A 17,744-nucleotide genomic window follows, 5' to 3' on the forward strand; every position below is an offset into this window, starting at 1 on the left:
TTCTTGCCTGCAAAGTGCCAGTTCTCCTGCCCGAGAGGCATCACATCTCAAAAGGGTCGAAAGAAATGGTGCAAACTAATAAAAGCGGGTGAGTTTTGTGTGTGTGTGTGTGAAAGTCTCATCGTTTAATTTACATTACAGGTCATGGAACGAGAGATTAGATTAGACAGCAATCGATTGTATAGAATGTTGACGTAGAAATTGTTTATTTGAATTATGTAAATATTACCGCATGATCGACAACACTGCATCGGATGGACAGTTGGTGCGCCATATTTTGTGAGTGGATGTTCCGTTCGTGGATTTAAACTGCCCCGGTTCCCATGGTCCCATCTATTGCGATGATCATGACCCTGACCATGTGTGTACTTCCCCTCTTTTTTCTGTTGTGTGTAGTTCGGGTTACTTGATTGCTTTCCGTGTGGGGAGAGCCGGGTTGTGGCCAAAATTGAATGGCATCCGATGGTTCGTACATGGTTGTTGCCACACGCTGGTGGGTGTGTACTGGCCGTATATCTGTCAAGAGAGGTGCAAAAGATAAGTTTATGAAATTGTAAAGTATGATGAAAGGGAAAGGTCCACTGGGGACTAGAACCGCCCACCGCCCTGAAGCAGAGTTGGCAGCTTTTGGTCATCTGTTTACGATTCCGTAGATTGCCCGGGTTCGGGTTCCACACTTTATAACCACATTTTACTGCCTTTTCAATAGGTTAAAGCGATGGGTGTAACAATTGGCAGCAGAAAAGCGTCGTTTAACGTGTTTTGCGAGAATGTCCCATTGGTTGTAGCAAACAAAGGCCGCCCGTTTCTTATCGCTTATGTAAATAAACACACCAGCGCGTCGGGTAGTTATCGTCCCGGTGCATTCGGTGCAGCGGAAACGTAATTATCACTTTTCCGGAAATTGTGCATTGGAACGCACGACGCCAGTCACGCACGCATGCAATCGGGTGGTGGTCACACGAATCACGCACACTTTCCGGGAGTCGTACACTGACCTTTCTCGCTTTGGGTGGATTGAATCGGATCGGACAACAATCGAGCACCACTGCCATGGTCGCACGTGACCGAACGATTCCGTCCCCTTTGATCGATCGATCGATGTGCTTTGGATTGTTTGGCTTGGGGCGGTGGTTGGCCACTTAAAGACGCTGTTACATTCAAGATCAAAACATTCCAAACAGTTTTGCTGCTCTATCGCGCTGGGCCACAGACCATAGTCTCAAGAGGCCAGCCGAGCTAATCGTTTGTTAATCACGAGCCGCATCAGCATATCGGAATCTGATGCTCGCTTCAAGTGGTTCAGGCTGGAGAGTGTTTGCTTGAGCTTTGAACGGTGGAAAACCGAACCATCGAGCTCGCTTATTAATTGTGTGTGTTTGCCAAAGTGTTTGCAAGGTAATGGAGGGTTGAGTTTTGGAGAGAGCGCGCTTTAAGTGTGTGTGTTTTTGCCGGCTCAATTTGGTAAGTAATATGTGTCGAATATACATTTTATTGTGCAATTGTCTATGACCGTGTAAATTAAGTGAAAGAGTTTAATAATCGCAATCGAAAAAAAAGTATTGCTGATTATACAGATAAATGGAACCGTTGCAACGTATGGTGCAACAAATGCAATAAACGCTTGTTTGGCGACGTTGTTCGATACCGTTGTTGCTGTCCTAAATGCTTCTGCTCACCCCTTTTATATGAAAAAAGGGAGCGAAATAAATACTTTTATTTGCACACACATTCGTTATGCAAATTCAGCAGTTGAGGGGCGTTTGGTTTTGTCGCTTTCCTAACACCACACGAGTGGTGCAACGATGCAGAGACACGGTTCGATCGAACCTTTTCATATGTGCACCTTGCCTTTTGGCACCGGTTCAATCCGCGCAATTTATGCCGCTTCGAACAATGACCTGTCTTCGAAGCATAACAAAAACCACCACCAAAGACTATCTGTTCTGTTTTGTGTGTGTGTGCTTTTTTTGTTGCTTTCCTGCCTTTTTTTGCTCCCCCTTGGGAAGGCATAAAGCTGTAACAAATGGGTGCCCGGGAAAACGCCACAGCGCCACCGTGTCCGGGATTCCGCAGCCAATAAACAACAGGCCGCGTGTGACAGGTTTTTGGCACCCTGTGCACAAAACGCTCGCTGCTGGGCAGGACACGAAGGATGCGCAAGGTTTGCGGATACACTGAACCGCCGGTCACGTGCGTCGAAGGGAGATGGCAGCATCAATGCGGATGCGTAAAGTGGGCGCGCGTACTACAATGAGTTTGTAAAACCCTGATGGAAGGGAACTGTGTGTGTCTTTCTTTGTGTGTGTCTGTATTTGTGTTGGTGTGATGGTGCTGTTCATTCATATTCAATATAAATAAAGGATGAGGTGCAATTGTTTGCTGCCTTAAGGACGTTTAACTGCGGAAGGGCATTTCATCGAGCAGCATGCATGCAGCATGTAGAAAATCAATACTGCACTATTGTACGTTTGTAGAGGGATTTTGTATGGCGGGGGGAGGAAACAACTGATTCGTTCGAAGCAAAAGATAAACAAAGTCCGATGCATCGAATGTTTTACGCGGCACCAAGCGTCCGCTTTGAGGTTTTCCAGGGGTTTGCTGCACATCACGTGCTATCGCGGGGCGGCAAGGCGGGCATAACTGAAGCACAACTCTGCGCATTTGTTTGATGTAAACCAGCAACAACGCCGGCAAGGGAAGGTAATTTATCCAGCCCATTTTATCTCTAAACAAACGGACGGTTGTGCGGCAAAAAGGCGGCAAATTGAAAACAAACCGCCGCCTGCTGCTGCTGCTGCTGCTGCTGCTCCCGGGATGCGTTATCGGCGTGCTATGCGTAACCTTGATCTTAGTCGCCGGCCGGAGAGCGAGAGAGAGAGAGAGTTGAGCGCCGAAGAGAGGCCGATATGAAGCCGCTGTGAGTGTCGCTGGGGGAGCCGGTGAGTGTGTGCGCTGGAGCTCACGCGCGTATCGCGTTGTAATCGGTGTACAGTGTGGCGTTCAACAGTAGCTGTAAATATGAGGGTAGATCCGTCTAATGATGTAATGCTGATAAAAGAATCTGTATCTGGTGATAAGCTTTCTTTTATGACAGTTATCAGCTTCTATGAGATTAAAGTTATAACAGTATTTTTGTAATTCGTGCAAACAACATTTGTAGGATCACCTGCATGTCCCGTTTTGAGATTAAAAAAGAAACCTTTAGGAAAGCTTGTATCATGTCAAACATTATATTAGGGTACAGGGTACAGTTATTTAGACCAGTCCTGTAGTACAGTCGTCAACTTTAGTCGTCAGCACGAAGGTTTGTCTATCCTACTATGAGTACACCAACAAGTCACATATTTTGTCAAGTGTATTAGTGTCTTTGGCAAGCCCAATCCAACAACGGCTGTTGCGTCAAATAAGAACATGAAAAAGGTGTTGTTTTTTTTTATTAAAATTTATTAAACGTAACTATTTATAGCAATATACCCTTAAGCAGGAGCCCTTCAATGAAGCCGGAAGACCAACGAGGCCGGAAGGAAATGGCATTATTTTCGCTCCGCAAAATGCGTTTGCGCATGGCGCGCCCCACAGTGTATTCCGCAGCTCCAGCGCCGGGAGCTGGAGTGCCGGCCATGCATGCTCAACCATTCTCATCAGTTCTCGTCGAGCGCTCGGTGTTTTCGGTTTCGTTGCAGCAATTGCGGCGTCCTGTGGTTCGGGTGTTTAGGGAAAAAGTAAATTTTCCACCGTAGGCGCGCGTGGACCTTCTTTTCGCGTTAGCGTGCTGTGCGTAGGTGTATGTGTGTGTGTCGTCCCTCCGACATTTTCACCCCAAAGCCATAGCCTGGGAGTCGGGTACAGCGGCATTTGGCGTTGTTTTGCGTCCATCCGACGATGCTTGCAGTCGAAGGCAGTGCGTGTAAATAATGGATTTGTTGCAAATTTGAACGTGACCAAACATTGGTGGTGATGGTGGCGGCTGCCTCTAAATTATCGAAGTGAATCATCGTTCTGGGGATGTGGATGGGGCAGAAAGTGAAAAGAAGTGAAACGAAAGTTTGAAAAAACACGCACACCAACACGTGCTGCGATGTTGTGATAGAAACATTTTAGCCAAACGGGGCATGTCGTTAAGTAAGGAAAGGAACAATTCGCGATTCGTGTGGATGCATTTGTCTGGCAATCGTTCGTTGGCGGCTGGAAGGCGGAAGTTAGAATGGAGATACGGGGAGGTTGCGTTAGAACACTCATGTGTATCATGTGGCGAGAAATTAGACCTCCCCCCTGTGCGAGGAAGTGTGTTTCCTTTCTAGCGTGTGTTAAGACAGCGGTGGACTAGTGTTTGTTTATACATCAACTTCGGGACGATGAAGGAATTCTCGAATCGCCGGAGGGCTGGAACGGTGCCGTAATAACCCCAAACCAAGACAAGAAGTTTCTGCAAACTTCTGCAATTCTTCTCCCATTTTGCTTGGGGGCCTTTTTGACCTTTCCCGAAGGCGTCGTTAGTTGACGATGGTGAGAAGCGGGCGGCTTATGAAATATGACCCGACCAGGCGGGGAGTAATCGATCGCTTACTTACGCGCCAGGGAAAGTGTGTGGCGCGGGAAATGCTGGCTGGTCAAACGATCGATTGATTTGCTTCCGGTCAGCGGGAGGACGTTCTTTCCCCCATTAGTAGTCGGATTTAGCCCGACCGCTGTGTTAGAGCCTCGGTCGCATCGTCGCAAGGTCAATCGGCTCATTACCTTTGCAGCACAAATACGGGAAACGGCCACCAACAAACAACAGCCAGCAGTAGCACCCCAAAACATTGACTATAACGACCCTTTAATTCTTGTCTCTCTCTCTCTCTCTCTCTCTCTCTCTCTCTCTCTCGTTCTGTCTTTCTGTATGCAAAACCTTCGCATGCATTAGCGCACGCCGAAGGTTCGGCAGATGAAAGTCATGAAAATGTCACACAAACGGCGTTTGTGGACAGGCCGCAGTCGGTTTGGACAAATAACATAAATAATTGACAGATTGGAACTGCGGGAGAAGGATGAGATGAGTTTTAGTTTTGTTTTCTGAGGCCATTTTACGATTCATTGTGTTTTGGATCGAGCAAGAGGGGAAGGGTGTATGGAGGCAGGGAACAAACTATTGTGTGTTGCGATAAACTGTGAAGCACAATGATTTCGTTGCCTTTCGGTCTCTGCACATTCATTTCGAATGTCTGAATGAATTTTTAATTCGTTTCGCGTCCGAATTCAAAACTGTTTGGGTTGAGGGTGTTTCTCCCTCTTCCCCTCACCCCCCCAGTGGCCTCACCCTCAACCATCTCAACCTCCCACAGCGCCCGTAACCTGTTGTGCTGTGGTTGGCTTTGATTTTGGACACGCGACATACTGCCGCTCCACCCAGCAGGCCAGGTCCAGTCCAGGTGTTAATAATAACCTGCTGCTCGATGTGTGCGTGTGTGTGTGTGTGTGTGCTTGTGCACGCGTGTACGCATCGCATACTTGGATCGTCTGCCCATGCTAGGAGGCCTATTTTGGGGTGACGATTTGCGATGAACACTTTCCCGGAAGTAATGTGCGGCACTCGGGGACTCCACATATTTATAAACGGCTCCGTGGCGTGCGAAATAGAACCACGTTTGCCGTTTGATTAATTTGGTTGTCACATTGCAACGGGGTTGGGTTTATAGAAGGAGTACTGGAGCAGATTGGCTTTTTGGGGTAAGAGTTGGCTGCTAATCGGCCCACGCAAAACGCTTGTGGTTGATTTATTGGAAATCTATTTTGAAGCGTGGAGTTGGAAATTTCGGGAGGGAGGAAAAAAGAACCCCCTCTTCCCAACAACTGTCTCGCCGCAACAGAACAGAAGCCGGAAAAGTCATTTGGACAATTTTTGCTTCCCTTGTTCGGTGTGGAATGAGACTCACGGTACCGCAAAAAACCTTCCCAATCAATAATACCAAACCCCCCGAGTAGGAAGCGCAATTCCCGCTTAGCCTCCAAAATTGAAACCCTCGAGATTGTCGTTCGTTGTCTTCCTTTTTTTCCCCGGTTCGTTCCCTCTGTCTCCCGGGGACGCCGGGACGATGTGCTAAATCACCCTTCGGAAATCCTTCTCAGCAATTGCTGTGTACAAACGCAGCCAAAATAGAAGGAGGGGAACAAGACAGACGTTCGGAGCCGTTGAAACTCTGCTTCCACGTCATCTTGTAGGTTTTCGTTCGGTTGCCTTGGCGACGGAAGCGAAGGTACGGCCAAAGATGGCGGTTTGCCAACAGGGCGAAACGTTGCCATCGCATTTTCCTTCGCTTTAATTTTATTCCACATCATCCTGCGGGCATGTCCTGTAGGTGAGAGAGTGTGTGTGCGTGTAAGAGAGCACGTTGTCTGCTGCTGGAGTTAAGAAAAGCCTACAGAAAAGTGAAATTACCGGCAGTGAGTGACTGTGTGTGTGTGGACGCGCGCTTCCTGTCTTGTAGAGGCAGCCGGAACGAAGCTAACGAACGGAAGAGTTTTGCCTCCAGGACGGAGACCCAAAATTGGGTTTCCATCATATCCATCACCGGTGCTGCTGGTTGGCAGAATATGAAACGTTCCACTCGAAGTTCCTGCTGCTTCCGTACGTCATCACGTCATGGCGCTGTGTGCATTCTTCAAAGTTTGAATATTTCATGAACTGATGGGCTGACGTCAAATTCACTCTCCAGCGGAAAGTGCAAACTTTCTTTGAATGGCTGGAAAATTCTCATTACAACGCTTTGAATAGAACAACCGGCTTATGAGGAACCCGTGCTTCCTTCGATTTGACCTAGTTGTGATTGTTGTTTACAGAGTGCCTTTTGAAAACTGAGCGACAGAGTAGCCATTGAACGAAGCGTACTAGATTATTAAAACATCGAAATGATTCATCCGGTGGAGGTTCTTATATCGTGTGCAATCACACACACACGCAAAAAGATACGCCGCCGAGATGAGAACAAACATCATGACGAGGGCGCGTGTAACCTGTGGCACAGGTTCCTCGGACACAGTAGTGCCTCGGCATCGAGATGATGCCGGTCGAGGGCTGTCTATCTGCATGCAAACCAATATTTGCAGTAGAGATTGAATTGAACAAACACACACACAGGCACGGTGTGGGGAAGATGTTAAAAACAGAGAAGTTATTTGCATGGCTGCTTTAAAGAAATGGCCACACACTCGCTGTCGAACCGTCCACAAGTCTCTCCATTGCACCGGGGAATTAACACCGCCGCCTGCCAAGAGTGGATGATGATCAGCAGATGATAATAAATATGTTAATATTTGAGAACATAAAAACAGTGCGCAGCGCAGCGCCGTGACACTTCTTCTGCCTTCTGCCTTCTGGTGTCAACATGTAACCGGAATCACTCTTCGGTTGAGGTTAGGTTGGGTGGGTTGGCTGGCGAGTGCTTACTGATTTATGCTCTGGAAGGCTCCGAAGCTTTGCCATTTGCGCGTTTGCCGGTTAATTGATCGCATCGGTCGCTGAGGGAGGTTGGGCGACGAATTGGAAGTTTCATCTCGCCACTGTTTCTGTTTCATTTTATGGTTCGTGAAATTTTAATGCTTAACCTCGCCTTCGCCCCTTCGGGAGGGAGGGAAGTGTCACGCTCTCCGAGCTACTTACCGAGTCAACCCACACACACCCTTTGCAAGCGACAAATTGCTTTGGACGTCCGAGCATGAGCATCGGCCGAGTCGAATGTCGCTTTTGTTTAATCTCCCCCCAAAAAAACGGCTGAGCACTATGGAAGCGTTACAATTTCAAGATTACGTTGCAAGAAGTCTTGGGACATTCCCCTGCAAACTGTTTGTGCAACAGTGCAGCGTTTTGTTTGAACAGACGTTCAAGCGTTGTTGTTGTGGCTTGACGATGGCGTCTCGAAGTCGTCGCCCTGGGGATTCGCACCCCTCCCCTACGATGGGGTGGGTTTGTGGTGCGCTTAATGGTGGTATACGCGACCGCATCGCTTATCGCACCACAATCGGCGATCATCGTGATCAATGCAATCGATCTCTCGAGCCCTCCAGTTGGTGTCGGCCGTGTGATTTCAGCTGCGTCAGCTCTGTACCAAGCCACCATACAATGGGGTTGACTTGAGGTACGGTCTCCTCCCGTAACTCACCTGAATGTAGAGGGAGTGGGGGGAATAGGGGGCCTTTGCGAATGCCGCAAAACAGGTTGTTAAAAACACGTGCTCGGAATTGCAAGTTTAGGGACGATCGTTCGGTATCGTTCATTCCCTTCCCTTCCTGTGCCGTGAGTTGTGAAGGAAATCGTGACCGTTTGCCCAGACAAATGCATCTCGATCGTTGTTTCTCCCCACACACACACACAAACAAGACCATATGGATAGGAAGAACCGAGTGGCAGTGGAAGTACAAATTTTAGTGAAAACGGTGACTATCGTAAACGAAGAACGGTGTTAGTGGCGAGGAACAGATCGCGTGAGTTGTGCTGCGTGTACGGATACGGGCGGAAATTGCCTTCCGGGCAGGATGGAGGTGTGCTGCTTAAAAATGGCATCCAGATGCAGGTAAATATACGGCAAGGCGGACGCAACCCAACCGGGAGAAGTTGTGTGAAATGTAGAAGGTGTTCGCGATGATGATAACTTACTCGCTACTTGCCCGCACAGCAATAGAAATGTGTGAAACACTGCCACCTAGTGTCTTTCCGCCCCTCTAACGATTCCAGCTGGATAAATAAGTGAAGAAAAATACACGGAGCGCTGAGAGGGAAGCTATAAGCTCAAAATTATCTGCAAACGTTACGAGAACACTGCAGTAAACGTGGCGGCGGACGTAAACAGACCCTGTGGGGGAGGCAGAATTACAATTTTGGGACAAATTTTGGACGTTCACGGACATAAAAGATTACAATTGTAGGGGAGCGCGTGGCTCATAAACATGGACGTTTTTTTTGTAGGGGGAGAATGAGCAAGAGCATCTGGAACTTGTTTTCGCAAATACAGACATATTGTAAAAATATAGTTTTAACAGTCAGGAAGCGAGACGAGAACGATCATTTAAGCGCGTGTCATCATCATCGTCTTGTTGATCTAGCGCCAGTTTTGGAACGGAGTAATGAAAATGAAACCCCTCCGCTCGGTAGCACAATGGCCCAGTTTCGTGCTGGTCGATACGATCGGGCGACATTGTGGAGCGAGAGACGCCCGCAAGAGGGCACATCGCTGAAAACCCCTATTCAGACAGACAGTGCGTTCTATTCTTCTGACGCAAACCCACCGTTTCCCTTCACTCCTATGATCACTATCACGATTTACGGTGGCAACCACATGCAGCAGCAGATGATCGGCCGCGATCGGTCGCGTAAATGCATCATGCGCGCCATACTGTCCTGCTGCGTGTACGCGTCATCTGGTCAAAAGGGGCGGTAGCAGATGAGCAATTTATCACATCACAATTAGTGCGGGTTTGCAGTTTGGGAGGAGGGTTGGGGAGGAGTTAGTTGCGCAAAACCATGAGCGAAAGGGGGGTGGAAGGAAAGCTGGGTGGAAGCTGCGCACTTGGTGGCGTACAATAATTCATCCATTGCCGGAGAGGTGCAATTACGCGCGATGGGAAAAAAGCTAGTCGATGGGTGAAGGGAGGGAAGCTATTATTATTATTTAGTCGCCATTATTAGTCAATCGAACGACGACGTGGCCTATGTAAAGGGATGGTGGGGGTCAATTGGGGGAGGTTTTTGTTGTTGCTGAGGGGAAACGATTTTTCATTTCCGCTCGTTATGCACAAAATAATAGACCACGGGATGATAGTTGGCTCAAGGTTTCGGACGATCCCACGGGGGTGCAGATAATGCTGGAATGATCGCAACAAACGGCATTGGGTTTGGGGCTGCTGCTGCAGTATAATAGACCGGGCGCCAATGTTTGTCAAATGGGGCAATATTTAGATTGGTCTCTACAGAGCGACCCATAAAGATGAAGTATTAGCACTGTTTTTGGCTTTTAAAGTGCGCGAGAAAACAAGCTAATTGGTTTTAGTGCACGGGTTTTTTTTTTGCAACAATTGAGACATAAATTTCGAGCGAAGAAGCCTACTGCCGGGGCGGGGAAAGATTCGCTAATGTGCGAACTGTTTCCGTGTGTCGGATGGGAAAGTAAAGTTTGCCACCTTTCGCCAATGGTGTTAATTCGCCTTTTCCACGGTGGACGGCTGGACGGAATTTATCGCTTTCGCGGACATTATTGAATCATGACAGCTTGGAGTGGCGGGGGGAGGTCAATTAATAAACCTCTTCATTACATCAATCTTTATAAAGCGACGCCGAGCGTTTTGTTACGTCCGATACAGTCGATTGATAACGTCAGCCCAGGCGACCGTGGTGCCGTGACCAGGAAAGCTCATTTATCAAAAGCTGTTTCAATCGTTCGTTGCGCTTCGTTGTGAACGAGAACGGGACGATCGCCAGAAAATGACACGAAACCAAAGTAAACAGCAAAAAACAGAACAAAAATAGTTGCAAGAAAATCGTCTGTACAGCAAACGACATCATCGCCATGGTATGGTTGATGTTGGTTGGAACGTGATAAAGTGTGCAAAGAACGCTAACAGACGCGGGTCGCTCGAAGGCTCACGAAGGAAACGAGCAATTCATTACTTCCCCCCCAAAAGAGGCAAAAGAAACACAAAAATAATGGAGGAATGTGGGCCGGTATTTCGCCAACATTGTCATCGGTTACTGTGCTTGTGTTGACAGACAGTGAGGGAGCTCCCGCACGACGGCCGGCAGCAAACATCGGATGTGCCTGTCAGGCTTCGTTTAGGGGTAAGGATGTTGTTTGTGTATCTTTCGTTACAGTAGGCCATGCTGTTTTGTCATTGGCAGTGTGTCCTTTATTATTACCCTATCGCAGTAATAATGTGGGGGCCCCAAATATCAATTGACATGTTTCCTCCCGTGTGCAATCGTTTGGCTCGAGTCGTTAAAAACCGAAGCGATTCATAACAGCTTGGGTTCTGTTTGTTTAATGGGAAGTGCTAAAAAGTGGTCACTTTGAGGGGGTTTCGATGCGGGTGAGAACTTCAGCTTGTAGTTTTTGACGTCTTGATTTCGTGTTTCCCAGCCCAGCCTGTCCATTTGGTGCGGAAATGTTTCGTGTACCTCTCTCACGCTACGCTAACGGTGGGAAAATCTCATCGCTCGTAGTAGCATTTTCACGACCCCTTCTCCCCCTCCCACTCATCACTCTACCTTGCACACTATGCCTTGCGGTAATGGCAAAGTACAAAGTGTGGCCTTGACATTCGTAGACCACCAACCTAGATGAAGGGTGTAGTGTGTACCATGTTACCGTGCCGTCCATCACATCACGAATGCATGCGGGTTGTTGTCATGGAAAGGTTGTTTAACTGGCTGCTCGCTCGGCCCCTATTCCTCATCACAGTAAGCACAGGCACGGTGGTGTGGAGTGAGAATTACCTGGAAAATGGTAATATGTTTGGAATGGAGAAGTTTGGGCTCAGATAAACATCGTATGTAAAACGTGGTTTAAAGTTGAACGGTACAGCCGGCCCTGTGGCTTCCGGTGATGCATATTTGCATTTTCAATTTCCACCATTGCCCCTTTTGATGCACACACACATTCTGTGAGGGTGACATTGTGAGTGCATTGGGAGGACGCCGCAACACATCACCAAACACAACAAAACAAAACCAAAACAAAAACATAACTCAAAACACAGTTAGAAGCAGCGTTTTAGATTACGATTGTTATTTCTGTTCAGCATGCACCGCTTGGACAACGGTGACGGTGTGCTACGTGTGCCACTAATGGGGTTGAAAAGGTGAAAAGAACCGCAATTAAAACTTGGTTTTTGCGCCGCGCTAGCTCCGTTTGTGTGTGTGTGTGTGGGGAGGTGCAAGTGCAAGATGACGTTATGTTTGGTTTTGTTAATTTTAATTACGTTCCACGGAACTTGGTAGAAGCTGAATCCACCATATGGGAGCATTTCATTGGCAGTAGTTGTATGTATTTCGGCAACTGAGAGTAATGTTTGGTACGCTTTATCTTATCGGTGAGTTGTGCTGCTTTTTCAGTACGATAAGAACACTCTTAGCTCGGGTCCTTAGCTTCAAATGGAGCATGCAGGTTCCAAGGGCGGTGCAAACACACGAAGCGTTGCTTATCTTCGATTGATAAGAATTTAATTGTACCAAAAAAGGTACTTCAATTTTCGGTCTAAAGCATCGAAATCGAACGTCATCGTTGTCGTAGCCGGAACTTTGAGAAAGGCAAACAACGAGTGTGTCATGCTGGGGGAGTCGAATGAACTTTATTCTATTATCAACAGACTCTGGCACCCTTCTGCTCTCTTCATCGAATGTTGACCTCACTGTCTGGGTGGTTATCGTGCTTGCACGTCTTGTTTTATAGGTGTTAAATGAAGTGTGTCCGACTGCTTGTCGGATTATATCATCTCCGTGGTGTGTGTGTGTGTGTGTGTGTGTGTGTGTGTGTGTGTGTGTGTGTGTGTGTGAATGGTCGGAAGGAAGCCATATAGCAGCGACGGAAGCATAGGCCCAGACAAGCGATACACGTTAGCTTCCTCTCTTACGGCCTGTGTATGTATCGGATGCCATGTTTGGAGTGGCCACTTACTTCTGCTAATCTACTGTGTGCCCTGCCGGACAGCTGACATTCACACACGGTAATCGAATTCAATCGCGATCCAATATCGCCTCGCAACCAATTGGTGCATGCTGTCTCCCGTGTGCACCGTCTCCCTCCACTCTTGCGAACCAGATATGCCCCCAGAAACCCTTTGGAAACCCGTCCATCGATGCAGCGCGCCCTTCTTTCTCACACACACACACACGTGCGCCCGGTGGTGCAAAACGTGCAATCGATTAACATGTGCATATGATTTGCACTGGTGGACATTTCCTAAAGTAAACAACCGATCAACCGATTTCGCACCATGTTGGCCGAGCCGAGCCGATCGAGGTAGGCCGAGCGGTATCGGTGAGTGCGAAAGCGATACCATTGCACTCGCGCACTGTCGCATAAAAGGGCATCGTCGCCGTCGTCGCGCGAGTGCGTTGCGCACGGTGGCAGTATGCAGTTGCGTATGAATATTTAACCTCAATGTATGATGTATTAATTATGGTGCTGTTACAATTATGAGATTAATTATCGCTCGTAAAGGGGGGGGGGGGGAGGGGAGGGTTGTTGCCGACGGCCGAAGTGCATCTTGTCAGCCTTTGTCAACACGTTTGGTTGCTATAGTTCTCTCTTATCTCTTTCACCTAACACGGGGTGGCAGCTCAGCCAGCCAATACAGCACGTTCTACTCGCAACGCAACGGGGCTGTGGTGGAATGTATCGATCGATAAATATTAACGAAGCCCTTTTCCAAACTTCCCCACGGTCGGTTTGCCCTTGCCGCGATAGCCATAGCGCAGGGTTTGGGTAGGTTTCGAACAGCACCTTTCCGTTCGAAAAGATTGAATCGTCAGTTGGGTGAGAAAACGGCGACCGCCGCCAGACAAGAAAGACACAGGTCCGTCCGTGTGGCCGGTGTGGCTGCTTGTGTGTGTCTGGTGAACATCCACAGCAGCAGCAGCACCGTTTCGTGCGTGTGCTTTCGGTGCTGGAGGAAGTTTTACATCGCGATGAGAGCATTTGTTTGCTAATTAGTGTAGGTAAATTTGTAAACGTTCAGCTGACAACGACAAGTTTGTTAAGAAGAGGAAGAAGAAACACGTGAACGAGTGGGACGTGAAAGGTCGCCTTCGGTGGGGGTTGGTACAGCAACACGAACGGGAAGAAGTTAATTGTGATTCGTGGTGCTGGTGGTCACGAAGAAGCTGATGGTGAAGGTGTTAAATGTCTCGAACGTGTGGAGGTTTTTATGCGTGATGTGCTAAGAAGTGGAATTATGAGATTTCAGCGTTTGATCCGCTTGATGCGATGGCTAGAACCAAAGTGATCTAATGGCTGTATTCACAAAGTATTATCAAACATTTTAAAAGTCACATTTTACCCTTGTTTGTTGGTTGGAAATCCATCGCAATCTCATGTAATGTAAAGTGCAAACATAGTTATCCCTTCATTGACATTCTGCCGTTCATTGGAATACGTTTACAGAGGCGCTACGTCACGTCAAAATCCTTTTTACCCTGTTGCACCCAACACCAACGAATCGCAGCAAACCCGTGGTTTAGACTTCATTGAGAATGTAAACATGATTTCACGCGGCCCCTTTTATGCTGCATGCGGATGAGGCACAGTGTCACGTCTTCTTGAGGGAAAACCCCCTTTGGCATCTGACTCGCTGAGCTGGGAAAACTGATTTGAGCCTGTTTTCCCTACCGTTCAGATCAGTGTGTGCCTTCGTCCAGCTCGGTTCGTGGTGTGGAATTGAAGCCTGAAAAGCTTTGCTTGAAGGTTTGATTGTAATCAAAGGCGAAGGGTTCCATCCATCCATCGTGCGGGTTTGCAGTGACTTTAAGAAGATGTGGCGAACGCCCGGATTGTGCAAGTAAATCCGTTGGAGTGCATCATCTTTCTTTGATTTTTCATCCGTGAAATATTGTACTGTTCTTTTCCTTTCTTTCCTTCATTTTTTTTTGCTTAATCAATGTTCCAAGTGAACCGGAAATAGCGAAAGATTTTAATAATGCCTCCCGAAATTCCTCTCTTTTTTTTTCAAACCAGACCGACGCGACCCATCAAGGACATAACGCAGCTCTCCTCGGCCGGCTCGTCGCACGACTGCGGTGCCCTGTCGCGGGTCGTAATGGTCAGAAAAACGGATCAGCGCGTCATCAATCACAAGGGCAGTCAGAAGGTAGGTAAGGGTAGCAAAGGGTCGGTGGTTCGGCATCCGGCGTAAAAAGCGCCCTCGTGCAGCGTAGCGTTTATTTTGTTCCTTTCTTCAGGCTCGTTCGTTCTTTCGTGCCCTGGCGGAGAGGCATTAGTATAGAAGAATATTGCGGCATTTCCTTTTTTTCCGGTTGACTGTGTGTGTTTGTGGCACGACGTATGAACGGAAGCGATTCTTTTGCACACATATGCTTTTTTTGCACACAAAACGTGGTGTTTTGGGCGTGTATAATAATAATGTGCTCATGAATGGTCCATATTGGAACTTGCTCACAGAAGAACCATACGTTCTGATGGGTTTTTATTGAATTACATATTTTCTTGTAGGAGAAAAGGTCGTATGCATAAAACGCCTCATGAAACTTTAATGTGTGTAGAACGAAATTGTACAAGGATTTGTGCTGCTTTTGCGGGAAGAATAAATAAGCTCATAAATTGGCATGGCCTACTGAGTATCAGCTGGCAGCTTTTAACGACTTTCTTGTGGTTCCCACAACTTCAGATTTCAAAATTGGTTCCCAACACCAAGTAGGCGAAAGAATGTTCTCCTTAGGCACTGAAGGGTTTATGCTTCACTCCAAACAATCAAACTGAATGAGCAGCATAGTAAATGTCGCCCTCCGTTTTGTGGGCATTCGATTTGGGACGATAAATTTTCACTTATCCCTGTTTCCATTCGCTGCTGGGTAGCGTGACGGAAACAAGTTTGCGCTTTTCTTCTATTAACGTTTGTTTGTTTTTTCCCTTTTCTCCATAGGATCCACTGTGTGAGGTCATTACGATGGAAACGATACAGACGTACAAGGGCCACAAACCGGACCGGACGGTAGTGTTTAGGGAGAAGTTTGATCTCACCGGCAACGACATGTCACGGTCGCTTTCGACCGGCAAACTGTCCGTCGGTTCGCCCCGTCTCTCGATATCGCCGCTGCGCACGATCCTGACGACGAGTGCCGAGCTGGAGAAGAGCCGTGCCGCGGCAAGTGATCGAAACAACAACAGCACCACCCCTAGCAAGGCGCCGACGAGCGAAAGCAAACGAGTCAACGGGCAGACTGTGGTCGGTTCGCTTCGGCCAAAATCGCTCGACCGGGGCAACAACAATGCGAGCCCGCTGTTACGCCACTCGAAGAGTCCTTCCAAGAGTCCATCGATCGGGAATTTGAGGCCGGCGGGCGGTGGCGGATCGCAATCGTCGCTCCGAGGCAGCACCCCCTCACTGTACACCGACTTTGAGCGGGAGTGTCTGAAGGCACACAACGAGTACCGGACACGGCACGGGGTGCTGCCGCTGAAGCTGAGCAAGCGACTGTGCCGTTACGCGGAGGAGTGGGCCAAGGTGATTGCGGCCCGAGGTGTGCTGGTGCACCGGAGCAACTCGGCGTACGGGGAGAACATCTTCTGCTCGTGGAGCTCCTCCAGCACGGGAAGCGGTGCGAGCAGTGTGTGCGTGAGTGGACGGGAACCGGTCGAGAACTGGTACAGCGAGATCGATCTGCACGTGTTCGGGAAGGAACCGGCGACGCTGAAGACGGGCCATTTCACGCAGGTCGTGTGGAAGGATAGCCGCGAGTTGGGCGTTGGTGTGGCACGCAATCGGTAAGGATTTGGCTTTTCGTTATTGGAGTGACGCATATTGATCTTTTCTTTTTATATTGCAGTTCTGGTCAAGTGTTTGTGGTAGCAAACTACGATCCACCGGGAAATTACATCGGCAGCTTTGCCAAGAACGTTCCACCAGTGGGAGGGTTCGAAATTCCGAAGATTATCGTTGACAAACCGTCCGCCCTGAAGCAGACGTCGGTGGATGAATCGACCGGGAAGACGACCACCTCCTCCTTGCGGCGTCCTGGCACGGAAAAGCCCGAAAAGCATGTGCGCATTGTGGACGAAAATGATCCGGATCAGTTCGATGAGTTTGCGGTGGCCATGTTGAAGCATCACAACGAGTACCGGAAACGGCACGGGGCAGCCGATTTAATGTAAGAGAGCTTTAGGGGCTTGTGGTGTTGTTGGAGAGTGTTGCTTAAAACGTTGCACCTGTTTTGATTTGTTTTAGCCTCCACAAAGAGCTGGTCCGCGATGCGCAACAGTGGGCCGAAATTTTGGCTCGGGATGACCGGTTCACCTACCGGCAGAACTCCAAGTACGGCGAGAATCTCTACTGCCTGTGGTCGTCGGACAGGAACGCGCGGCCCAGTGCGCGCGACGTTTGCCGGTCCTGGTACGAGGAGGTGAAACAGTACGCCTTCACGGTGGAGCCGCGGGCCGCCATCAAGGGCGGCCAGTTCACGCAGATGGTGTGGAAGGGCACGAAGGAGCTGGGCGTTGGGATGGGTCAAACGCGCAGCGGCAAGGTGATTGTCGTCTGTACGTACTATCCGCGCGGGAACGTGCTGGGACAGTTTCTGGGGAATGTGAGCAGGGCGCGCTAAAAGGGGAAGCGAATGTAGAGGGCTTTAACTGGGCAGGGGGGAAAACAGACAGTACCTGTTCATCAAACACACGCGATAATCAGGGGAGAAGCCTTAATCCGAGTAGGGAAAAACACACGTACACGCACATTTGCGTCCGCGCGAGCAGTCCGGTTACCATTTACTAAACTAAACGACCCAAATATTTAGCACCCGTATTGCGATGAGGGAAGTGCAGTTATTGAGAAGCTATTTTAAAGCCTCAAATCACCTTTTTATATACGTACACATAGGCAAGCTTACATGCAGAGTGCAAACGGACGACGGTGACGGTGGCGGAGAGGAGGCGCTTGCAAAACAAAACCGCACAAATTTAACAAATGCATCAAGCCAGACGTGTTACCAGTTTCATGCGGCACATTTTACAGTATGCGCTTATTCACACACAAACAACCAAACA

At 48.6% G+C, this 17,744-nt stretch overlaps 1 protein-coding gene across 9 annotated transcripts; it reads left to right on the forward strand.

The window, feature by feature from the left end:
• Positions 1 to 4: 4 nt before the first annotated feature.
• On the forward strand, positions 5 to 17,730 carry LOC121592545. 9 transcript variants are annotated; one of them, XM_041914104.1, is made up of 6 exons: positions 3,636 to 3,904; positions 8,360 to 8,552; positions 14,703 to 14,835; positions 15,628 to 16,469; positions 16,532 to 16,852; positions 16,930 to 17,730. In XM_041914104.1, exons 2-6 carry the CDS (start codon positions 8,515 to 8,517, stop codon positions 17,303 to 17,305), a joined length of 1,710 nt encoding a protein of 569 aa, XP_041770038.1. In that variant the 5' UTR covers positions 3,636 to 3,904; positions 8,360 to 8,514; the 3' UTR covers positions 17,306 to 17,730. The 9 variants fall into 9 exon arrangements, with proteins under 9 accessions (XP_041770046.1, XP_041770038.1, XP_041770043.1 ...); XM_041914109.1 differs by having other exon boundaries at positions 3,636 to 3,793; XM_041914106.1 differs by having other exon boundaries at positions 3,636 to 3,787.
• The last annotated feature ends 14 nt before the right edge of the window (positions 17,731 to 17,744 follow it).

The sequence above is a fragment of the Anopheles merus genome, chromosome 2L (genome assembly GCF_017562075.2).
Source record: "Anopheles merus strain MAF chromosome 2L, AmerM5.1, whole genome shotgun sequence".
Taxonomy (NCBI): Eukaryota; Metazoa; Arthropoda; class Insecta; order Diptera; family Culicidae; genus Anopheles; species Anopheles merus.

Excerpts from the sequence above, each read along its gene's own strand:
- LOC121592545 (XM_041914103.1), top strand. The coding sequence starts at position 12,524 with ATGGTCGGAAGGAAGCCATATAGCAGCGACGGAAGCATAGGCCCAGAC. Across the intron at positions 14,836-15,627 it reads ATCACAAGGGCAGTCAGAAG|GATCCACTGTGTGAGGTCAT; the intron begins GTAGGTAAGGGT and ends TTTTCTCCATAG. Across the intron at positions 16,853-16,929 it reads CACGGGGCAGCCGATTTAAT|CCTCCACAAAGAGCTGGTCC; the intron begins GTAAGAGAGCTT and ends GATTTGTTTTAG.